The sequence below is a fragment of the Phoca vitulina genome, unplaced genomic scaffold (assembly GCF_004348235.1).
Source record: "Phoca vitulina isolate PV1807 unplaced genomic scaffold, GSC_HSeal_1.0 scaffold31, whole genome shotgun sequence".
Lineage (NCBI taxonomy): Eukaryota > Metazoa > Chordata > Mammalia > Carnivora > Phocidae > Phoca > Phoca vitulina.
In genome coordinates, this window is record NW_022589734.1 from 6662940 (window position 1) to 6688298 (window position 25359).

Below are 25359 nucleotides of genomic sequence, written 5' to 3' on the forward strand. Positions count from 1 at the left end.
TGGGCAAGTCACTTAAACTTCTCTGGGCTTGTTTCCTCATTGGTAAAATGAGCACCAGATGGCCTCTAAGGTCCTGGCCAAACTGTAACTCCATCACTCTTGCTGGGCTCATGCAGCAGCTTGTCTCCCAAGAGGGAGGGAGGCATAAAGTGCAGAAAATGGTCATTGGAGGTTGGCCAAAGATTGGAGTTTGGGGACCCTGGCACAGAGATCGTGGTGTCCATGCTCTTCACCATGGTGAGCTGGCTTAGACCCTGCCCTCGAGGCTGCCTTTGCTCATTTCCAGGACGACACCGGAGCACTGGGGAGTGGTCATTTTGCTGTCCCTGGGACTGGGCCGAGCAGGCTTGGGGAAAATTCCACTGGGGGCAGAAGAAAAAAGGCTGCTGGGCTGAGCTTAAGACCAGTGGCTCACTTCCTCAAGCTGAGCTGTAATCACCATGCTGGGTCGTACTGTGCCTTCCCCAGCATATCACAGAGGGGCTTATGTCTGCGGTGGTGAGCTAGAGTGATCAATATAGATGGAGACTTCCCCACAGCCGGCTGTGAGGTGAAGCATGCAGTCAGGCTGCCTGGGGGAAATTTGGGCGGCCGGCCATTGTTTATAAATGGGCAGCACTGACAGCATCGGCAGGGCCCCTGCACCCAGAGCAGACCCTCCCAGGTACAGATCAGGAACAGCTTCCATGCTCCGCCTGCCACAGAGAAGCTAGCAAAACTCTAGGGCTTCTCTCCTCTCCTGCAGAGAAAGAGTAGGCAGACTCAGGGTCGGGTGACACTGTCTTGGGTCCCACTGGGATCCGCAAAGAGCCCAAGCCTCTAGGAGGTGAGTCCTGATAGATTGTCTCCAGGCCCTGGGATGGTGACCAGCCAGCCCAGGTTGTTACTTGCAGAAAGAAGGTAGCCACTTTGGGAAACTAAAATTGCAGAGTGAGGCTTCTCTAGAAAACCCCAGGCAGTATGGTGTGGTCATGGAGCCAACTGGATCCTGGTGCCAGCCCATCACTTCTGAAAGATGTGGCCTTTTGGGTGATGCTTCTCAGTTTTCTCCTCTGCAAAATGGGTATAGGTTTGGGAGTGTGGGGGTGAAGTGAGGTGATGCCAGGCACATAATAAATGCTTGCTTCATAGAGAACAGGCATCCTGTCTCAGAGCTTGTTTCAGTGATGGAGTTCAAGAGGTAAGAAATCCTCTCCAGCTTGGCACTGTGTCCTCTGACGGGTCCTTGGGGAAACTGGGCATTGAAGAAGACATTGATGGGGTGGAGAGAAAGGAGAATGGAAGATGGTCTCTGTCCTCTGGGTCTCAATTGCAATGGAGGGACACAGAGTAATTAGAGAATACCAAAAACACACCATCCAATGCCGTGAAGGTAGAAGTCACTCCCTCAATCCTAACTCAATTCCCTATCCTTGCAGAATTAGTGAACTTGTGAAGATAAGGTGGGAGGGAAAATACTCAATCCAACTGAACATAGGGGGTGTGCTTTATTCTGGATAGCAAATATAATTCTAGAAAGTTCCATTGTGGCCTGAAAAATTTGTAAATTTCATCACACTTTAAAAACCTTTTTTTTAAATTGAAATTTAATACACATATACTGGAAAGCGCACATATCACCAATTGAACACATCTGTGTTACCAGGACCTGGATCAGGAAATAAAACAGTGTCAAAACTCTAGAGGTCCCTCCCCGTGCTCCCTTCCTGTCACTTACCCCCTTAGGATAAATATTATTCTGATTTCTAAGAACATAAGTTAATTTTTCCAGGTTTTACTTTATTTAAAAGGATTCAAATACATTTTTTTGTGTGTCTGTCTTCTTTTGCTTAACCTTGTGTTAATCAATTTCAACCACAGTGTTGCATGCATTGTGGATCCATTCTCAAAACTAGATATTGTGTTGTGTGAATATATCATAATTTATTTATATCCATTATACCATTGATTGGCATTTGTATAATTATCAGATATAGTCTACAACAAATGGTGCTGATAGGCACATTCTACTACCTGTGTGTTGGTGGATATATATATGCATTTCCATTGGGTATATACCTAAGAGTGGAATCTTTGAGTCAGAGTTTATGTGTATACAGTTTTATAAATATCATCAAACATGTTTCTATAGTGATTATACCAATTCCCTGTCTCACTGGTAGCATATAGGATTTCTAGTTGTTCCACATCCTTGTCAACACTTATTATTTTCTGTGTTTTCCATTTTAGCTATTATGGTGGGTGTCTATTGGTATTAGATCATGGTTTTAATTTTCATTTGCCTGATTAATGCAATTGAACAAAATTTTCTATGTTATCAGCCATTTAGCTAAATTCTTAAAGGAAATGCTTGTTCAAGCATTTTGTTAATTTTTTTTTTTAATTTGGTTAACTGTCTTATTCTTATTGATCTGTAGGAGTTCTGAGGACAAGTCCTTTGAAGATGGGAGAATCCTTTCACGGCATGAATAATGTTTGCATCTACATTTAGAAATCCAAATATTGGGCTTTCTTAGAAGTAAGTCACACAACGGGGTGCCTGACTGGCTTGGTTGGTAGAGCTTGTGACTCTTGATCTCCGGTTATAAGTTCAAGCCCTGTGTTGGGTATTGAGATTATTTAAAAATAAAATCTTAAAAAAAAAAAGTAAGTCACACAAGCACTTACAAATTTCAAGAGGAAGGTAAATCCAAGCATGAGGAAATTCAGCCTCAAACTTACCCAGCTACAAAGCACCTCTTAAAAAATAAGAAGACTGTTGCCTTTTCCTCATCCATTTCATGCTGGTTGGGCAGGTGGGGATGGGCAGGTTATTCCATACGGGGAGTCAAATAAGGAGGACAGTAGGTGAAGTGGCTGGACAATGAGGTGGACAATGAGGAAGGACACAAGTGGGGCATCATGGAGGATTTGTAGTCCTGCAATTGGACTTGCTATGTAATTGGGCACATCACCATGCTCAGCTAGGACTCGTGGACAGATGAAACTTCATAGGGCAGGGGCTTGTTGAGAAAGAGAAAATGAGTGGTGGAGGGCTTATGATTTAGATGGGCAGGTATCTGGACAATCAGCGTCAACTCACCTAAGAAAAATGCTTTTGCTTAATTTGGGGACAACCTGAAAAGCCAAAACATAGAACAAAAGTACTTCTGGCAGCATCTACCCCCCAGATTAGTGCGGATGTGGCACTGGGTGTGCTTTAAGACTCTGTTAGTGAATTCCTAGGGGTGATGCACAAGGACCCACCCTTGTCCTAAGTCCACATTTCAGAGAATGGCCCAGCCACCAACTGCGTGCCCCCAGCCAACCTGCCATATACAGCAGATTCTGCAGCCCTTTGATACTACCATAAAGGACTTTCCCATTTAATTTTCATTTTACACAGTGCTACATAGATATACTTGTCCTTTGTTAAATTAAAATGAGACCCAGGAAAAATTTTCCTGGCTTTCATTCATTCAGTAAACTTATACTGAGCACTTACTGTATGCCAAGTATCCTGCCAGAAGATAAAGAAATAGCACAAGGTTTCGCCCTCAAGAGCCTCACAGTGTTGTGGAGGAGATAAAAAATTAAACAATTAATGTCGGATAAGATAGTGGTTGTGAGACAGGGGTTTGCAAAGTGTTAGTGGGGCAGGGGGCTTAGCCAGTGGTTGAGGAGGGGGACAGGCCGGGGTGAGAAGTCTCGGGAAAGGCTTCCTGAAAGAGTTAATACTTTCAAGTCTATTTCTTCCTCACTTCTGCAAAGGAGATATGTTTGAGAAAATTTAGGAATTCACAAAACTCCACCATGCACCAGAGCAGAAGGAAAAGATTTCCAATTTTCTATCCTGTTTAAATACCTCATGTTGTTATACCTAGGGTCCTCATGACTTATTTTAATGAACCTGTTTTTCCTCATTTTGAACATGAACTCAATGAAAGTTAATTAAAATGATGTAAAATGTGACCTTATGTGAATTAATTAATGTTAGAAAAAATGAGCTTCTTTTCTTTTCCTTCCGATTTCTCACCTAAGGAAACCCAAAACGGTCACCATTTCTTTACAAAGCATTGCCAGGGCTTGTGGTTTTCAACATCTTTCTCCTGCTTGCAGCCATAAGAATGGGCAGCTGGGCAACTGGGTAGGAAACTCGAGGACTTGTTGTGCGGTAATTCAGTGGATGCTCCCTCTAATGGGCAGTGAGGCTAAGATTAGCAGAATCATGAGTAAGAGAAATGGGGAAGGATTTATAATCACTCAGGATGGGGGGTGTGGGTGGAAGCTAAGAACCTATCAAGAAAGCCAATTGAGCCACTAAGAGTTGTGGGAGTTAGCTGCTCTTTTCTGTGTTCTCCCTGGTAGAGCATATGGCAACATACCAGTTGAATCCGCTGGGATGCATTCGGTTGCAAGTAATAGAAACCCTAATTCATCATGATTTGAACAATTAAGCAGTTTATTATCTCACATAATAAGAAGTCCAAAGGAGTGACAGCTCTAGGTTTGGTTAATTCACCAGTTCACCAATGTCTTAAAGACCCAGGTTATTTCTGTCTTTCTACTCTGCCATCCTAAATGTTTTGGTTCATCCTCATAGACTGTTCTCCTAATGGACCCATGACGATTGTTTTGGTTTCAGGAACAATACACACACTCAAGCCCAAAGGCAGAAAAGCAAACATTTTTATCTTTGTTGTTGTTGTTGTTGTTGTTAAAAAGAGCCTTCCCAGAAACCTCACCAGCAGATTTTCTGCTTAGGTCCATTGGCCAAAATTGTATCCCATGCCCATGCCTAAACTAATCATCTGGCGGAGCAATCACTCCATCATATTTAGCTTAGGCCATGAACTCTCAACCCTGATTAGGGGAATGGCCTAGACTTCCCTGAAGGACTTGGTAACTTGCATGAGGATGAACTAAGTCAGATTCTAGTAAGAAGGAAATGGGTGGTTGGCAGAACAGAAGGCAAGCAAGATGTCCACAAGGAACAAGAGGTTCTCTGCTTTCTCCACTTGGAGTTGAGGGGCATAGCTTTGGGGATTTGGGGTTTGACCCTTCAGTTATCTCATTTCTTCTCTTCAGTAGCAAATAGTCATTAGAATCACATGAGACAAATGAGCATACTGTCGTGAAGAAACAACTTCATTACAGTGAGGATATTGGGAACAGACCATATGTGAGCAGATGGGGAAGCCCTTAGCAAAATTGTGGAGTGCCCAAAGCTTGACTTCTGATTTGGGGAGCCTCTCTTTTCTGTGTCCTTCCTCCCCATTCTATATCCCACCCAAGAGACCCAAGGTTTCCATATTCTCCTCTCTATCCCATCAAAGCCAACATGTGGGAAAACATCAAACATAGTCACACTAAACTTTACATGACAGTGAACACAGGACAGGGATTAAAAAATAGACTCAAATTCCAGCTCTACCATTTGCTAGCCTTTTAACCATTTTGAGCCTCAATTACCTCACCTACAAAATGAAAATCATGATACTACCCAACAGGTTGTTTCTGTGGTTATTACTGTTAACTGTAATAGAGCAAGCTAACTGCCCAGAGCTTGAAGATCTCCATGACTTAGCAAAAGTTTATTTCTCACTAACACAGGGTTCAGTGTGTGATTCTGGTCAGGGAGCTCTCCTGTGACCCAGGGACTCAAGGACTCTGCCGTTCCATTTTGTGGTGTCACTGTCTTCTACATGCAGATTTTAAGGTTTCTGAAGGAAAGTTATGCCTGCTTTCATTGCCTTAACCTGGAAGCAATGACATTATTGAGAATGGATCCAAGGAGGCTAGATCCAATCTACCTAGATCCAAGGGTGCTGGAATAGAAAACTTTGCTGTATTCCAGGAAGAGAAAATAGGTGTGGTGAGCATTAAATTAGACTCAGGCACATTATTATTTTTGCTGCTATTATCATTATGAATACAGTGCATTGAAAAGGCAGTCATTTTCCAGATGTAACTATGGCCTCTAATATTCATTGATGCTCACTGCCATCATCCCAGGAAGCCATTTCTGAGAGATTAGGAAACTTAAGTTTGGTTTGAGGTGTCAAGGGACCAGATGTCTGTTACTGATGAGAATCATGAAGTCTGGTGACTTCTTGTCTTCTCCACAATATGCAACATGGTCTTGGACACAATAGGTGCTGACTCAGTAACCATGGAACTTACTCCTGGCAGATGTGGTGTCCATTCTGCTCTGTCTCCTCAGGTCCCCTTCCCATTTCCATGCCCCTCAGCTCCCAGTTTGGTTTTACTCCATTCTTCATCAGAGACTGCTTCTGGAAGGTGTTTTGCCTGAGTGGACAGAGAACAGGAAGTGCCTGTACCTCAAGCCATTAGAGGAGCTTCTATGGCCTTAATCACTGTGCTGAGCATTGTAAAGTGCCACCCATGTCCCTTCAACAAGGACTTGCTGTTCCAGCAATGGAGAGTGCTGCCCAAATCTAATGGCTGAGGGATACAGGTACATAATGGTCTGATCATTCCTCTGAGATAGCCCCTACCTAGTGACAGGTGGGTAGAGGGGCTCATGGTCTCCAGACTTCCTATCTGGAGAAAAGCCAGTCACCCTGTAAGCATGGGGCTTTGTTGACTTTGTTGACTTTGCATATTGCTTGGCTTCCTTCTCCCTCACTTCTCCCTCTTCCTTCTTCCTCACTTCCCTCCAGGGAACACCACCCAGTAAACCACTTTATTTCGGAATTTCAAAAATCCCAGGGTCTATTGAACCAAATAGCAGAGAGCATCTTCAGGTACATCATTATTTGCCTCCTGCCTCAGTTTTTACATTCATAGTCAAAATATCACAGAAGCAGACTTTAGTATGATACAGAATCTCTGAATGATGTAGTGACTCAAAGATGTTCCGTAGCAGCTCATCAGCCCACATTAGGTCTTCAAAGGGTTTTGAGAGATGGGGCTCAACCCACTGCCAGCCAAGTCATCTGAAAACAGAATTTAAATCAGCAGAGAGGGTCTCTATCAATTGAGTTAGACTTGCTTTTCTCAACAGGATATTATATTGTGAACTTGTAGACTCTGGATTACAGTATATGAATTTCCCAAGGTTCATGCTTAGATTATACAGTTTGCAATAAGTGAGGCAATTTCAGCTTTATGTTGACCATCTATAAAGCCATTCCTTTCTCTCCTACCCCAATGAATGGTGTTCTTGGCTCTGATTAGGACTGTCTCTGAACTTCTGATTTCCCCAAAATTTGGAGATATATTTAGTAATGACCCCAGAGCAGGTACACACAAGGCACAGTGAGATATACACAAAGCTGCACCTCAAGCCACTAGAGGAGCTTCTATGGCCTTAATCACTGTGCTGAGCATTGTAAAGTGCCACCCATGTCCCTTCAACAAGAACTTGCTGTTCCAGCAATGGAGAGTGCTGCCCAAATCTAATGACTGAGGGATGCAGGTACATAATGGTCTGATCACTCCAGCCCAACTTGGAACAACTCTGAAGAGCTATACAAGCTCCCATGGCCCCCCTGAGGTTGACCAAGGCTGTCATTGGGTTTGGTTCAATTACTTTCTCCTGCTTGATCCTCCTTCCTTCCCCTCCCTTTTACAGGTGTTGACTGCTTAATCAACATTCTGTGTGAAAAACTCCATCTCAGAGCCTGCTGTCAAGAGCACCCAATCTACAACCGTCACATTTCTCTCCCTCAACAGCCATGACTCTCCCTGAGGCACCAAGGACGACAAATGTAATGGCCACATTCAGTGCTGGATCTCTCCCCTTGTTTTCAAGCCCTCTGGGTCAAGGGCAAGGAGAAGAGAAAACCTCAAAAGGTGCAGTTTAGAGATTGTACAATGGGCTGTGCAACTCATCTTGATGCACACAGAGGGTAAAGAGGTTTTTATGGTCTGTGCAGGGAACAGTTCTGTGTTTAACCCAGACATCACCCCTGAGTGCTCCCTCTTCTTCATCCTCACATTCAAACCCTCAGCAAGTTAGAAAGTCCTGCAGACTCTCCATTAAAATATATTTTGAGTTCATCTACTCTTCTCTTTCTCCTATGCCTCCAACCTAGCCAAAGCCACAGACATCTCTTACTGGATTATAGGCATCTTGCTTCCTTGCATTCGTTCTCCACAGTAGTCAGAATAATTTTTGAATAATTATATTTTTCATTTCTAAGATCTCTCATTAGTTCTTTTCATAATTGCCAGCTCTTGAGTCATACCCACCTTTTCTCATTTGATATATGATGCATAGATACCTTCCCTTATCTCTCTGAAGATATTAAATATATGGACTTAAACATTTCTGTCCTGATTACACTAGTAGCTCAGTTTCCTCAGTTTTAAGTTCTTTCTTTTATTGAATTTGTTGATGTTTTCTTTATAGGGTTGGTCGCCTTCAAATGTTTAATATATATAGATTGTGTGAAAATCTCTGTATTTATACATTTTATTAAACTACAGCTTGGTGTTTGGCAGGCCACTGGGGGCATGGGTGGGAGCTGTTGGCTTGTGCTGTGGAGAAGGTCAGCACCTCCCACCAAGCAGGCTGGGTCTCACTGTCCCATCTGCATGTGGGGGCTGCTCATTCTTTCTGGATGTTGTTAGCCACTCAGGGCTCTGCCTGGCCTCAGCTTTCACACTGAGCAGATCCTCATTAGAGGCAGGAGCATCCCTTCTCAGGAAATCCATCCTGACAAATCAACCTAAACATATCCCCACATTCTTTTCCTTCATTGCATTGATCACAAGTGTTCATCAAATGTTTATTTGTTTATGGGTGGCCTCACCCACTAAACCATGCTCTATGAAGGCAGGGAGTAAGTCTGGTTGGGTACCCAGTGTGTAGCAAGTTCTTAACACTGCATTTAACACATATTTATTTCAAGAAATAATTATTCAATAATTGTTGTTTATACTTCCGTGTAAGATTGCATTTAGAGCCAGGATTCTAGTTAAACACCGTTTGAAGACAACTGCAGGAAAGGGTACTGTATCAAATGAAGAACAAAAGCTGATCCTTCTCTTTGTATTTAGATTCTGTGGGGCAGAGAAATGAGAGAGATATGGGCCCTGCATAGGCCTCATGTCCAGAGGAAACTGCAGCTCTACCACTGTCCTAGGCTGACTCTGGAGCCTGATTTCACCTCCCCAAGAGCTGGGAGCTCATTTTTCCTCTGAACTCACAGCCTGCTGCCAGCAGAGAGAGGCAGAGCCTGCAGAAGCTGCTGCAGGATCATTAGGGGCATTGGAGGAGACTATTACGTTAGTCGCTGGGTCCTGGGGGGCTCAGCAGGTAGAAAGCAGAGAGATGGAGGGGGAGAGGGCTGCACACTGCACCATTTTGAGTCAGCCCGGGATGCAGCATCTCCACCTTACCCCCATCAGGACCACTGTGTAATCTGCACCCATCCACCCATTCCTGTTCACAGTGGTAACAGCTGCAGTTGGTAAGGGACCTTCCAGAAAAGAGGTTGTTATGACACTTGAGAAGGAGGGGGCTTTACGGATCACAGCTACTCTTCCCACCTCCTTTTATAGAAAAGTGAACCGGCCCAGAGCAGAAATGCCTGGCCCAAGGTCATGTAGGCAGTAGTAAGAAGAGGAGCTGGGGCCAGAATGCAAAGCTCCTAATCCCCAGGGCACTAGCACCGCATCAAGCTACACTTGCTTTTTCCTCCTCTCTCTTTCCCCTTTTACTTTGTTTCTCTCCTTCTTGTCCTCAGCCTCTTCTTTCCACTTCAGCCCCATGCCTCAGCTGCACCACCAACTCCCACTCCTCTGCCCTACTGCCATGCAATTTACTTGACCCCGCTTGGGGTCAGGAGGCTTGCTGGCCTCTGACCATGTGGCTGTCACCTGACCAAAGCTCCCTCTGGGGCATCAAACAGAATCTGCGAGCTGCACTAGGAAAACCAGCAATGGGCTTGGCCGCAGCATCCACCAGCCCAGGCTCGCTGACCCTCTCTGCACAGGCACTGGGTATTCATTTCACTTCCAGTACACTGGCAAGGCTAGCCCTTGTCTGATGAGCCTGGTTCTCAGACCTGGTTTCCTGGGATGAGAACACTTCCGAGGGCTCTGAACTGCGAGTAGGTTTTATTTGACCATCTCAAATACTGACTTTTGTATTTAGCCTCTGCTATTCCCTTTCTCCCTGATGCCACACCCCCGCCCACCTTCCCCTCCAAAAGAGTGATCACTCCCTTCTTTTGAGTCACCACCATACCTGGTATGACTTCCACTCTTATACCAAGCACACTGTATTGCAGTGACTTGCTTTGTCCTCTGTCTTAGGTCCTCCCAGGGAGCACCCTGAGTGCAGGATCTGTCTCCAGCACCCGAGGATGCTGGTGCTAAGAAGGGCCTCAGTCATTGCTGGCTGGCTGGGATCCTGGTCACCTGGGATCCACACTTGGGTGCAAAGGGGGACATAGGAGGGAACGTAAAGCTCCCCCAACCCCAACCCCAGACTTCTCACTTCCACCTCCCGCCCCCAGTTGGGGGCATGGATGATCATGGGCCGCTGCTCATGCCTTATTAAGCCACAACCCTCCATCTAAGCAGAGCCTGGCAAGGGCAGCCCCCAATGTGGGTGTGAAGGCAAGAGAACAACAGCCCAGCGAGGAGGCCCTGGGAGCATGATTTCCTGACAAGCTGGGGATTCCAGAGTGACCTATTCCTTATAAGAGCATTTTCTAGAGTGTGTCCTGTAGAACACTGGACCCTTGATATGCTCTGAGAGTAAAAGGCTCTGAGATCATCTAGGTTTAAGAAATGCTACTTACAGATATGTCCTTGTCGAAGCTTCGCGGTGCACTGTGGTGTGTTAAAAGCTCTGAGCGACCCTATAGTAAGAAACATGAATTGTAAAACTGTGAAAACAAAAATGAATAACAGGGGGAGAAATCTCTCCACTGACCCTGAAGTGAAGCAGGTGCCTGGGCGGGAGAGGCCGACCTCCCCGGGGCCTGTGAGGGGCTTGGGAGCTGTCACCGCTTCTGTCCTCACAGACAACACTGCACTTCAGGGGCGTGTTCTTCCTCCCATCTGGGCTCGGTCCTTCTCCTCTGTATTTTGTTTATGCCTATTTGCAATTTCTGAAGAAAAAAAAAAAACGAATAAATAGTTTGAGCCCCAGAAAGAGGGCTGGCCAATGAAACGCAGAGCTGGGTTATTACAGCATCAGCGAGGCTGCCCATTGGCTGGCTTGCCCTGAGGAGATGGATACAGTCCCACGACCCCTCCCTCACCCCCCAGCTTCCCCCCGCCCTCGGCCTCGTCGAGGACTCAAGGGGTGCTGGAAGGATCACCATGCCCTTGGCCTTGGGCCCCATTAGCGGTCAGCCTGTCCATCCTCGTCTGGCGGTTGTTGCCTGCAAGCCTGTTGAGGAGAGAGCCTGCCTTCCGGCACTTGGCCTCACACTCTGCCTGATCCCGGGCTGAGCCCCCACCGTGTCATGCTGTTATCACAGTAGTGTTTATGCTCACCCTGGGACAAGCTTGCGGGGATGTTCTCCTGCTTGAGCGAATTAACCCTTCCTTCAAAACCAGCCCAGGTCCTCTTTCCACCATAGAGCCTTCTCTGCCTGCCCCTGCCCGCATGAATCTCTTAATTTCTAAATGATTCATTCCTCTTGGCACCCACTTAAGCTGGTACTTGTAGCAAATGTATTGTGGTGCACTGCCACATCCATGCCCCCCTTTCTACCATTACATAAAATCTTCTGATTTTAGCTGGGTGCACCTATTCTGGAATAGAGACTACATTCCCGATTTCCTTGCACCTGGATGTGACTAAATTCTGGCCGACGAGATGTTCATGTTCAACTTACAGAAAGTGTCTCTAAAGGGAGGAGGTGTTCCCTTTCATGTCCCTTCCTCTCTCTTGTTAGCCGGAATGGAGACATGATATCTGGAGCTCAAGCAGCCTGCTTGGACCATGAGATAGCACACTAAGGATTGTGGAGTATCAAGATGGAAGTAGCTTGGGTCCCTGATGATTTTGAAAACACGATACCAACCCGTGACTGCCTACCCTCGTATATATCCATTTTTATGTGTTATCCGGTATCTTTTGGGATATGTGATTAAGGTTAGTCAGGGTTCTTCAGAGAAATAGAACCAATAAGATATGTGTGTGTGTGTGTGTGTGTGTATATATATATGCATGTATGTATATATCTCTCTCTATATATATAAAGAGAGATTTGTTTAAGGAATTGCCTCATGCAATTGTAAGGCCCGGCAAGTCTGAAATCTGCAGAGCCAGAGACAAACTAATATTGTGGCTCAAGTCCAAAGGCAGCCTTCTCTCTTCCTCAGGGAACCTCAGTCTTTTCCCTAAAGGCCTTCAACTGATTAGATGAGGCCCACCTATGTTATGGAGGGTAATCTGCTTTACTCAAAGACTACCGATTTAAATTTCAATCACATCTAAAAAAAAAATACTTTCACAGCAACATCTAAACTGGTGTTTGAACCCAAACTGGATACTATGGCTCTCATGGGCTTAATTATGTCCCCTCCAAATCCCTATGTTGACGTCCTAACCTCCTGTACCTTGGAATATGACTGTATTTGAGGATAGGACACTTGATGAGGTGTTTAAGTTAAAATGAGCCTGTTAGGGTGGGCTTTTATCTACTCTGACCAATGTCCTTATAAGAGGAGATTGGGACACACAGAGAAACACCAGGGGTGCATGTGTGTAGAGGGTTGACCATGTGACACAGGGAGAAGGTGACTGTCTATTAGCCAAGGACATAGGCCTCAGGAGAAGCCAATCCTGCTGCACCTTGATCTTGGATTTCCAGCTTCCACAACCACAAGGAAATACATTTCTGCTGTTTAAGCCACCCAGTCTGTGGTATTTTGCATGGCAGCCCAAGCAGACGAATACATCTGACCTAGGCAAGTTGACACATAAAATGAACCTTCTCAGTGGTGCTTATTTACCTAGACAGTGGCGTACTTCGGAGGCAGACCCAATTCATCCATCTTTGGGGATCGTGCAAGTTTTCGGAGCATGCTAAGAAGATTGGACTCTAGATACTTCAGTGCTGGTGAGTGATGGAAGGTGATAAGTAGAGGAGTGCCATGATCAAATTAGAATTTTAGAGGGATCTCTGTTGAGCCACTGAGGGGCAGAGGAGGGTAAGACTATAACTGGGGAGGTTGACCTAGAAGTTTGTGCATGAGAATAGAAGGAAGATGCCACAGGGCAGTGACAGTGTTAAGGAGAGCCTTTGGCACTAGGTGGCCTGCTGGACTGTGGGAGGCGGGGTTCCTAGCGTGCATCTCAAGTGTCTAGTTTGAGAGGTTGGGTGGAGGATGATGCCACCAACCCAAGTAGAAAAACGCCAGCTGTGTTCCCCTTGGTGGTGGTGGGTGTGGGAGGGGACGGCAGCTGACTGACTTTAAGCATGTTGAGTTTTATGTGAGCCTGTTAGGGTGGGATAGAAATCCAGATTTCTGTCATTTCTATCCAGCAATTAAATTTCTAAGAGTCATGACTCTTCCCACCGTGCTTACATGTCTCAATCCCAAATTTCCCAAACATGCATGGCCACCTGGTTTTTGTTCTGTTTGTTTTCACTCTCATCACAATAAGGTAAATTCCAGAAAGGGAGCCGGCGCTGACCCCCTGCCACGTGAGAAAAGCCCAGTTTCATAGCAGATATGGCTCGCATTTTACTGGCCTGGGGCCTTTCTCTCTTTTTTTTTCTTTTTAATTCAGAATCTTTGACTGTCTCCTCCAAATATCTAGACTACCTTAAGTGTTTGGAGGGATCTTCCCTTGGGCTGCATGGAGGTCTGACTGCTCTTCTAAAAGCAGATTCCCCTAGAAACAGCTTTATTTCCTCCATCTGGAAGTTTTTCCCAGGGGCCAAAACCCATTCCTGATGAAGGCTCCCAGTCTCCTGCCCTGAGCAAGCAGGTAGGGAGAGAGCAAAGTGGGGTCTGGAGTGGCCTGGACCTTTAGAATCTGCATTTGAATCTTTCCTTCTGACCATGACCCTGGGCAAGTGTCTTCTAATCTCTCACTACTAAGCACCTGCTCTGTGCCAGGTCCCTGAGCTTTCTGGTTACATCTGGGCCTCTGCTTCCTCATTTGACAAAACAAGGTAAATATACCAGCCAGGCAGGGTTATTGTGATGCATAAAATGATATAATAAATGTGGAAGGGTCTCTCACAGTGCCTGCCTCGGAGTAGAAAGTCCATAAATATTAGGGCATTCTGCATCTGGAAACCTCACCTCTAGTTACTCTCTTTCTCTTCCCAATTAGACAAAACCGTAACAGCAGCAGGCACGAAATGCACTCCAGGGTCCTTCTTTCTAACCATTTCCTGCCGGAGGAATGTTTGCATCCTTGCTTAGTTACAAATCCCGTGCTCCTAGATCTTAAATAGAACCCTGGGCTGCCTGCCCCTGTGCGTCCCGCTCTGAGGGGATTTGCTGCTGCCCACCCTTTGGGGAGTTCACATGCCCATGCAGAGGGGGTCTCACCAACCCCCCTCCCCGCCACCCCCAGTCTATTAGGCGTGATGGCCAGCCAGCAAGAAGTAGAGTGGGGTTAACTCTCTGTTGCCCAACAGGGACCTCTAGCACACAAAGATCTATGAAGCTGTGCCCTCCCCTGTGTATGAGAGGGCTCTTTTGGTGGGAGGGCTTTGTTCTTTCTGGCTTCCCAGGGGAAATGCAGAAATCTCAGGGAGCCACTGTGGGGTCCTTTTGCCCTGCTGTCTGGACCGGTGTGTCTGAGGACAAACCCTGTCTCTACTTGGTGTTACGCCGTGCAGTGGAACGAACCTCCTTAAGCACATGTACCTGCAAATGACCCTCCCGAGGCCAGGTGCCAGGCTGCTGAGGAGGACACTACCGCTTGCATATTTCTTTTTGCAAACATTGATGACATCCAGTGAGCATCTCTGCTTAGCGTACCTTCATGAACTAGCAGTCAAAGGGTCTCCTCCATATTGGTAGGGCTACATGGGATGGTTCCCACCCTCCTAGTATAAGCCTGAGCTGTTTTCCACACAATCCTCAAGAAGACAGTGGTAATGATGATGGTGTTAATGATGGCTGTAAAATCCACAGTAGCTCCCATGCACAGCCCTATTTGGCTTGTAAGACTTGGCAGATCACCAACGCCTCTCCCTCTTTATACTTACTGCGGGCCAGAGATGGGCTGAGTGCTTTGCAAGCATTGTTAACACTTGTTACAATCCTGGAGGTAGGCACCATTACCACTCTGCCTTCAAAATAAGGAACCTGGAGCTCAAAAGGGTGAAGAACCTGGCAAAGGCCATACAGCCCAAAGTGGCAGAGCCACCTGGGTCTGTCTGTGCGAAGCTGGTGCTTCTAACCTACACACCGCAGCGTGTTTCTGGTGGGCAGTGGGACCCTCCCTGTCCGTGGCCCTCTGCCACAACCAGCCTGACCCCACTGCAGGCACACCCTCTACCCAGCCCGTAGCTCTCCCTGCCAGGTCTCCTGGGTGCAGGGCTGGGAGGAAGGGGAAGCCAGCTCTCAGCTCTGTGGGGCTGGGAGGACAGAGCTGGGAGGCGGGTTGTGTATTGATTGACTGAAATTGGATTTGTTGACACAAACTGCCAGCATTTCACAGTGATGGAAGGATTGCCCACCGGCCTCATAACAAGCAGAGATTTCCCTGAGGGCCGGCAGAGCTGCTGGTGTGGTTCTTTGTGAGAAGAAAGCAATTAGGAGAATGGGTGAGGTTATTAGGTCTTATTGCTTCCCTCAGTCCCTACCTACCCCGCATGCAGCATGGCTCGGGATCTCGGCTCCCCGGGCTACGTGCTGTGGATTCTGTTTCCACTGCATAAAGTCAGGCGAGGGACAAACACAGCTTGTGTGCGCTGACTCCAAAGCATATGGAGAATGCACACACGTATTCGGGTCACCAAAAGGAACCAGCAGGTGGAACCAGCTTTAGCAGACTTAAAAAAATAGCATCATTGGATTATAAACACAAACCCATGAATGCACAATGCACACACATCTCTCTCTACCTTGCTTTCTACATCCCTTTTCACATTTTGTCACATTAAGAATGTTCAGACTGCTCTAGTTTAAAAGGCATCGTCAGGTAAGTTGGTCAGCTATTCCCATCTGCAGATGGGCTGGGAAAGGAGAGGAGAGGAGGATGTATTTCCCTGGGGGACTCTCTGCATTGCGTTAGCAACTATTTATTGGGAGCTGGAATATGCGCAGGAATATGGTGAGGAGGTAATGGAATATCAGGAATACGGTCACCTTAAACTTGTACAAATATTGTAGCTGCCAGGGCACGTTCACTGCTGTATTTTTTGTTGTGGTGGTAAAATATGCATCACATAAAATATACCATCTTAACCATTCTAAGTGCACGGTTCTGTGGCATTAAGTACCTTCACATTGTTCTGCAACCATCACCACCATCCATCCCCAGGAAGTTGTCCATCTTTCCAGATTGAAACTCTGTCCCCCTTAAGCACTAATTCCTGTCCAACCCTTTAGCCCCTGGCAACCACCTCTCTCCTTTCTGCCTCTATGAACCTGACTATTTGAGGAACCTCATATGTGGAATCATGCAATATTCATCTTTTGTGACTGGCTCATTTCACTTAGCACAATATCTTTAAGGTTCATCCGCTTTGTAGCATGTTCCAGAATTTCCTTCCTAGTTAAGACTGAATAATATCCCATTGTCTGTATACATCACATTTTGTTTATCCCTTCATCCGTGGATGGACACTTGGGTTGCTTTACCTTTTGGCTATTGTGAATAATGCGGCTGTGAATGTGGGTGCGCAAATATCTGTTCAACTCCCTGCTTTCACTTTTTTTGGGCATACACCCAGAAGTGGAATTGCTGGATCATATGGTAATTCAATGTTTACTTTTTTGAAGAATCCTCATACCGTTTTCCACAGCAGCTGCACCATTTTAAATTCCTGCAGGCTGCGCACAGAGGTTCCAATTTCTCCACATCCTCGTCAACACTTGTAATTTTCTGTCTTTTTATAATAGCCATCCTAATTGGACATGAAGTAATATCTCATTGTGATTTTTATTTGCATTTTCCTAATGATGAGTGATGTTGAGCATCTTTTTCGCATGCTTGTTGGTCCTTTTTTATGTCTCCTTTGGAGAAATGTCTATTCAAGTTCTTTGCCCATTTTTTAAATTGAGTTGTTTGTTTTGTTGTTATGTTGCTTTAGTTTGATTCTTACAATGGCTAGGGCTAGAGTTATGGATGGACCCCATTTTACAGAGAGGAAAATGAGAATCACAGATGCTCGGAAAATTGCCCAGGGTTTCCCAGCCAGCTGGAATGGAAGCAAGCAAGGGCTCTTGGCTCCCAGCTCTGTGCCTTTCTGCTCTGCCACGCTGTCTCCCTCATGGGGTGAGATGTGGTCCATGTCTTTCTGGACGTTACATTTCGCTTAGGGAACAGTCGTGATGACACAAAAGCTATGTAAAATGAAGCTTACAGATGGCAAGTTTTTTGGGCATTCAGGAAAGAGGGCAGAGGACTGGGTCATTTGGGGAAGACCCGAGTGGCAAGGGGAGACCAGAATTGAACATTAAAGAATAGTTTGGTAGGCAGAATAATGCTCCCTAGAGATACCCATGCTCTGATGCCCGGAGTTGCGATGATGAGCGGTTTTGTGGTAAGGGGGGGATTAGGTTGCTAATGAGCTGACTCGAAATGGGGAGACTAGCCTGGATTATCCAGGTGGGCCCAGGAGATCCTAAGGGAGGAAGCAAACAGGAGAGTCAGTGGGGATGTGACAACAGACTGAGAGAGGCAGAGAGATGTCGTTCGAGAAAGACTCCACCAGGGGCGCCTGGGTGGCTCAGTCGGTTAAGCGTCTACCTTCGGCTCAGGTCATGATCCCAGGGTCCTGGGATTGAGCCCCACGTTGGGCTCCCAGCTCGGCAGAGATCCTATTTCTCCCTCTCTCTCTGCCTGCCGCTCTGCCTACTTGTGCTCTCTCTATCTCTCTGTCAAATAAATAAATAAAATTTTCAAAAAAAAAGACTCCACCAGCCACTGCTGGTTTTCACGAGGGAAGAAGGGGCCGTGAGCCGAGGCCTGTGGGCAACCTCGAGAAGCTGGAAAGGGCAGAGAACAATTCTTCCCTAGCATCCCCAGAAGAAACACAGCCCTGCTAATACTTCGATCTTGGCCCGCTCTGGCCAATTTTGGCCTTCTGCCCCCCGGAACGGTAAGATAATAAACTTGTGTGTTTTAAGACATTGCATTTGAGTTTGTAGTAATTTGTTATAGCAGCAATAGGAAACTAATAGAAATAGCCACAACTTGGTTAACAGGAGAATCGAAATGCTGGGGATGAAGAGGGAATGAGCGCAGGTTGGAGATAAGTCTCCCCAGAGCAAAGCATTTGCCTTGGGAAGAAGTCATTGCTAACATGCATTGAGTGCTTTCCTTGTTCTGGCCTGGTTTGAGCACGTTATGCACGCATTCTCAAGAATCCTATGAGGTCGGTGCTATTATGACTGCCTTTACAGGTGAGAAGAGATGCCGCGGTGGTACCCAATGAAGCAGGAAGAGGTAGGACATGATGTGTGTGACCACGGTGCTAACCTGGAGGACCCTGAGTGCTGTCCCTCTCCAGCTGATGGGAGGCCGGGCTCTGTCCTCTCCCCTGGAGGGGGTTAGCTCAACCTGGCCAGCTGCCTCCTGAACCTGGGCATCTCTATAGGAGGCAGCAGGTAGCCCTATGGAGCACAGCCCATGGCATCTTTGATCTGCTTGTTGCCTAGCTGATAGTAAATCAAAGTGAAAGAATCATCCCCTTTCTCCCCAAACCCCGAAACTGGGCTGGCCTGTGTCTGACTTAGCCCACTAACCACTGTTTGACCTCTGCTTCCAAAGCCCTTGCCCTGACCATGGGCCTCCCTCCACGGCTTCTCTGTAGCCAGCGGGGAAATGGAGGGAGCTCCAGCTATGAGGGGCCAAGACATTGAACTTTCCCCACTGGTAAGCCCCTGCAAGGGTCAGAACAGTAAACTGACCTGCTCTCCCATGTTTGCCAAAGATAAACCTGGCAGCGAGATACAGGGAGAATTGGTGGGGGATTGTACGTGAGTGTTCATACGGCATTATTCATTGTCCATCAGCTGATGAATGGGCATGTCCATACAGTGGGATATTACTCAGCCATAAAGAGGAAGGGATACGCTACATGAGGAACTTGGAAACGTGATGCTAAGTGAAAGAAGCCAGTCAGAGAAGACCACATACTGTGTAATCGCATTCATAGGGAGTGTTCAGAATAGGGAGCCGTATAGAGACAGAGAGTGGGTGATTGGTTCCCGAGGGCTGTTGAGGAGGAGGATGAGGGTGTGGGGTTTCTCTTTTACTGGTGATGAAAAATGTCTAAAATGAACCATGGTGATATTTGTACATATCTGTAAATATAGCAAAATCCATTGAATCATATTCTTTTTAAAATTTTTTTATTATATTTAAATTCAATTAACAGATATTTTTTAGTTTCAGAGGTAGAGTTCAGTTATTCATCCATTGCATATAACACCCAGTGCTCATTACATCACGTGCCCTCCTTAATGCCCATCACCCAATTTTCCCTTCCCCCCACCCAACTCCCCTCCAGCAACCCTCAGTTTGTTTCCTAGAGTTAAGAGTCTCTTATGGTTTTCTTCCCTCCATTTTTATCTAATTTTACTTTTCCTTCCCTTCCCCTATGTTCATTTGGTTTGTTTCTTAAATTCCACATATGAGCGAGATCATATGATAATTGTCTTTGACTTATTTCTCTTAGCATAATACCCTCTGGTTCCATCCACATTGTTGTAAATGGTAAGATTTCTTTTTTTGATGGCTGCATAATATTCCATTGTGTATATATATATATATATATATATATATATATATATATATATATCACATCTTCTTTATCCTTTCATCTGTTGATAGACATCTGGGCTCTTTCTACAGTTTGGTTATTGTGGACATTGCTGCTATAAACATTGGGGTGCATGTGCCCCTTCAGATCACTGTGTTTGTATTCTTTGGGTAACTATGAATTGTACTCTTTAAGGGGAAAGTTGTATGGTACGTGGATTATAACCTGATAAAGCTGTTAGCAAAGAAGAATCAGTAGAAGAGGAACTGAAAACCAGCTGGCCACTCTGGGCCACATGTAGATGTGACATCGAGGGACGAGAGGACCGGAACTGGGGCAGCGGGCTAGCACCACACTGTTGCAGAAGCAGCCGACAAAGCGCCCGTCGGTGGGGGCCCCCAGATCAGGCATACTCTATAGCATCCCGAGCTCTAATCTTACCGCCCCCGGAGGCAGGCACAGACAGCACCCCAGTTGCTCCCTCAGAGGCCCTCTTTCCAGTGGCTTCTAGAACTGATGGCAAGGGGAGGGTACCCCAGGTGGGAAAGGAGTAGCTATGGCCACACCTGCAGGGGCCGACAGGGAGCAAGCTCTCGCCTCACGTCCGGGTGAGGAGGAACCAGGCTGGTGTGGGAGGGAGAGACCCAAACCCGAGGGATGCATATACTTTATTGTATTCATGCAATCCACGAACAGTGCCAGGCACTGTTTCAGGCACTGAGAAGAGAGAGGTGAATAAGGAGGACGATGACGCTGACCCCTGGAGCTTCTATTTTAGAACAGCACTGTCCAAGCACAACTGCCGCTCCTGGGTCCCCTGAGCCCTTAAAATGGGGCCAGTCTCAGTAAGAAGTGCCGGGAGGGCATGCACACCAGAACTCAAAACAGACCAAAACGTGTAACGTATCCCGTTAATCCTTTTTTTTTTTTTTTTTAAATATCGGTTATGTGTTGAAATAACAATATTCTGGATATCTTGGGCTAAATAACATATATTATTAAAATTAATTTCACCTGTTTCGTTTTGGCTTTTAACACGTGGCTACTATAAAATGTAAAGTTACATACGTGGCTCGTGCCGTATTTCTACTGAACAGCACTGTTCCAGTGAGAGACAGGGACAATCAGTAAATGAGCAAATAAATAGTGCCATATCAGGTAGCAATAAATACCGTGAAGAAGAAAATGAGCTTAGGGGGTGGAAGGGCTAAGGGATGGTGCTATTTTTGCTAGCATGGCCTCTCGGAGATGGTATCTGAGCAGAAACTTGAAGGCGGGGGAGGTGGCGGAAGAGCAGCAGGGCAGTGTGGCTGGGATGGGACGAACTTGGAGAGGGGTCTCTTGAGGGGCAGTGGGGCGAGATCCTTGAGCAACCTCGTGGGCTGTGGTGCATGTGAACCCGCAGGTCTTAGTGACTGACTGGGATCCAGGAAATGAGAGAGAGAGCGGGGGCAGATTAACCATGAGGAGCTGAACCAGCGAGCCTGGGTGGGTGTTAGGGGCTCTGCTGGTTTGCCTAGTTTGGGATGGAGAGGGGACCCGTGATGAGTTTAGGATCCATACCTGCTCCTGCTGAGTCTGAGGGGCTGCCACGAAATTCAAACAGAGATGCGTAGTTCACAATTGGAGATAAAGGTCTAGAGCTCAGAAGCAAGGCTGGGGCAGAAAACACACATTTAGAGGACATCTGGGAGGACACCCGAGGGCCTGAGAATACTGAGTGGGATGATCAGATCTGGTTTGAGTCCTGGCTCTGCCAGTTCCTATGATCCTATGCTTCTTCCCCTGTGTGATGGGCAATAGACAGCGTGGAGCCTTGTGCCCTCTCTCCTGCTCCCTCTCCATGAATGTGGGCTGGCCCTGGGACCACCCCCAACCAATGCAGTTCAGGGGCCAGCTTCTACCCTAGACCCAAGAGGAGGGGCAACATCTGCCTCACCTCTTGGAGCCCTGAGCCCTACCTAAGAGGTTCACCCATCCAGAGGGCGCCACATTGTGAGGAAGCCCACCCTTGGAAGCTGGATGGAGAGACAGAGAGAGATGCATGAACAGCCCCCAGCCATTCAAGACATTCCAACTGAGGCCCCAGGCATCATGGAGCAGAGATAAACTCTCCTTGTTCTGCCCTGTCCAAATTCCTGATTACAGACGGGTGAGATAGAAGAATAATACGTGGTTATTTCAAGCTACTAAGTTTTGTAATAGTTTGCTATTTAGTAATAGATTAACAGAACAACACATAAAATGGAAAAATAATAAGTATCTTGTTTTTTTGATAGAAGAATTATTATGAAATGGTAAGCACAGTTTCTGGCACTAGGTAGGTACTAAGTCAATGTTCCTTTTTTTTAAAAAAAAGTTTTTTTTAATTTATTTAAGAGAGAGAGTGGGTGCACAAGAGGGGGGAGGAGGGGTAGAAGAAGAGGGAGAAGCAGACTCCCTGCTGAGCAGGGAGCCCCACGTGGGGCTTGATCCCAGGACCCTGGTGGGATCATGAGCTGAAGGCAGACGCTTAACTGACTGAGCCACCCAGGTGCCCCTCAATATTCCTTTTCTTTCCTATAAAGTCAAACCCTATCTTATCTTAGTTCAGCCTTGTGGAATGCCACAGAATAAGCTAAAAGTCCTATTTTGTTTCATAGGCATTCCCTTAAAGGTATGGCAATGGATCTCATGAAATCATAGGCTACCCCTTCTATGCTAGATTGCCCTTCTGCCCTTAGTCACACTGGTTTCAAGTCACATTTTCCTGGTCACTTTGCCTAGAGTCTGTTCTACTTTAAAGTTCCTCTTAGAAAGTGTTGCCCCTGAAGGACCGCACAGGTGTGCTAAGTACAGCACTGGGCGTGACGAGCACATCTCTTCCTCTATCTGGACACATCACACCACTGACCGGGCTGGCAGATCAGAGCAACACTGCGGGCTTTAGGATTCCAATTCTGTTATTGGACGTCTTGATCATCATTCCTAGTTTCATGGTAACATACATTTGGTCAGTTATAGTAGCCCTCCTTTATCTGAATCATTTATAAAAACACTGGACAAGACTGGGATGAGGATAGAGCCAATTGAGATCTCACTAGAGGCTGACATTTGTTCATTAATCTGCTCTGTTGGGTATGTTTGTTCAACCAGTTATGTGTGAATCACCCAACACTCTGTCATCCAGTCCACATTTCCCCCCATCTGTTTATGGGAATAGTCAATCTAGCTCTTTTGCATATAATGTCTACTTTTGTTCTGCATGATAGCTGGTGTTGTTTGCCTGACCGTGTTAGGTACTAGGGTGGGTGGGCAGGGGCCACCTCCTGTTTTTCTCTTGTTGACCCCTATGCTGAGCAAGTGAGAAGCACTTAGTGAGCCCTTGGATGACCAGATCTTTCAGCCATACTGCTCAATCAGTACGCCTGTTTTCTTATCAATCAATATGCCTGTTCTGACCCCGTAACATATTTTTGTTCATAATTATTTAATATATAGGGTGTATAAAAAAACTTGATTTGATTTAAATTCTTCTTTTAAGTGAATCAATGACATTTAACCTCAGCTGAATTCTTAAGAAGGGGATTATAGAGAATTATATAAGATCAGTTTTGCTTTATTCCCCTCTAGCAGAGAGCTGTTCCGTAAAGACAGGAGATAAGACACAGCTCCAAGAAGTAAGGCTGCTTGCTAAAGGAGGGCAAGAGAAACTGGCCATGCTGAGAGGCGAGGGACAGCAGACCAGGCGGACCTGGGGAGTTCACAGGGACTGAGTGAGTAGCAAACTTTTGTTAACGTGCTGTTTAGCCACTGACAGCAGAGACAGGAAAGCAGATTTAGCAAGGCCAAAGTAAGAGACCATTTTAGTGGTGCTAAATCTTTGTTTATTTTGCTCTATTATTTAAAATATTTTATTTATGTATTTGAGGGAGAGAGAGAGAGAGAGTGAGCACGAGCAGGGGGAGGAGCAGAGGGAGAGGGAGAAGCAGACTCCCCTGCTGAGCAGGAAGCCGGACACAGGGCTCGATCCCAGGACCCCAAGATCATGACCTGAGCTGAAGGTAGATGCTTAACTAACTGAGCCACCCAGGTGCCCCTGTTTTGCTTAATTTTTATGGTGTGATTTATCTGTGGCCACTAAATGAATTTTTAAATTTATCTTTCCTCTGATGAAATCAACATTTACTTAGATGGTATTAAACAGTGGTTGAGGCTATTGAGCAAATTACTTAGATTCAAACCCCTGCTACTCCATTCATTAGCTCAGGTTAACTATTTAACAACTTGAAGCCTCAGTTTTGTCATCTGTAAAGTGGGGATTCTGAGTTCACAGAAGGATAAATTAGATAAGACATGGGGAATGCTTAGAACAGTGGAGGGCACATAGGCATTGCTGGTTAAGTGACAACTATTATTGTTTATTTTAAATACTAGGATATTTATCTTCTTGAGGCTGTAAGTATTCAAATCCTAAAGTTGTTCATTCTTAAATTGAAATAGCTGCTATGCATCTTTAAAAAATGTACACAGAGACAAATAATGACATAGTTGGGAGGAAAAGAAATTTGGAATCCTTTTAGGACATGTCCCAACCTTCAAATAGCAAAATTAAGTCATTCAAAGTCACAGAAAGAGTAAGCAGATTTATAGAACTGCAGTACTTTTGCCAAAAAAAAAAAAAAAAAAAAAATTCTCAAATTTAAGAATATCACCGGATGGACAGGTTAAGTAAATGGAAGTTTCCTGTCAAAACTCTCCCTCCCTCCCAACTTCAGAAATTTAGATTCAGGAGTCTTAGATGGACGTTCATAAGCCAACATTTTTTTTAAAAGATTTATTTATTTATTTTAGAGAGAGAGAGAGAACGCATTCAAGCAGGGGGAGGGGCAGAGGGAGAGAGAAAATCTCAAGCAGACTCCCCGCTGAGTGCGGAGCCTGATGACGGGCTCAATCCCGGGACCCTGAGATCATGACCTGAGCCGAAATCAAGACAGACACTTAACTGAGCCACCCAGGCGCCCCAGAAGCCAACATTTGTAAATAGCATTGCAGATAATTTTAAACTTCCATTCTCCTCTCTTCTCCTTTCTCACTCCTTAACTTCTACCTTCCCCTCTAGTCATTCATTCATTCATTCATTCACTAACTCATTCATTCATTCATCTGTAGTACCTAGCATTTGTATCCCTCTCTTAAGTTTATGGAATCCAGAAACCAAAAAGATTGGACAATGTGCCCACTGTGAATCCTGGCAGCAAAGGGTTAGGTGTGTGGCTTAAACCTGGCCCCTGGATGCTCCCAGCAAGGACCTGGAATGTGAAGTAAGAGGGGCGAGGACACAGGGATGATTTAGGTTTGGCAGCACTAGTAGCCAAAGCTGGGGTGCCCTAACGAGCTGATTCCTGAAACATGACCTTCACAAGCTTCCATCTGTCATGTTTAGTTTTCCAACCTGGCTGTCCAGGCTTCTGTGGAGTTCCATGAGTTACTTCACAGCCTCTGA

The 25359-nt window shown here is 45.9% G+C and overlaps 1 protein-coding gene across 2 annotated transcripts in view; it reads left to right on the forward strand.

Moving 5' to 3' along the window:
- FARS2 (phenylalanyl-tRNA synthetase 2, mitochondrial) overlaps window positions 1–25359 on the forward strand; it is a 715905-nt gene that overhangs the window by 649907 nt on the left and 40639 nt on the right. Inside the window, exon 7 of one of the 2 annotated variants that reach the window (XM_032424618.1) lies at window positions 2418–2532. The exons of the other annotated variant lie outside the window; for it this stretch is intronic. Within the exon in view, the coding sequence (XP_032280509.1) occupies window positions 2418–2472 (55 nt within the window). The 3' untranslated portion in view covers window positions 2473–2532. Of the gene's footprint in view, window positions 1–2417; window positions 2533–25359 lie in introns of those variants that run through there. 2 annotated transcript variants of the gene reach the window in all.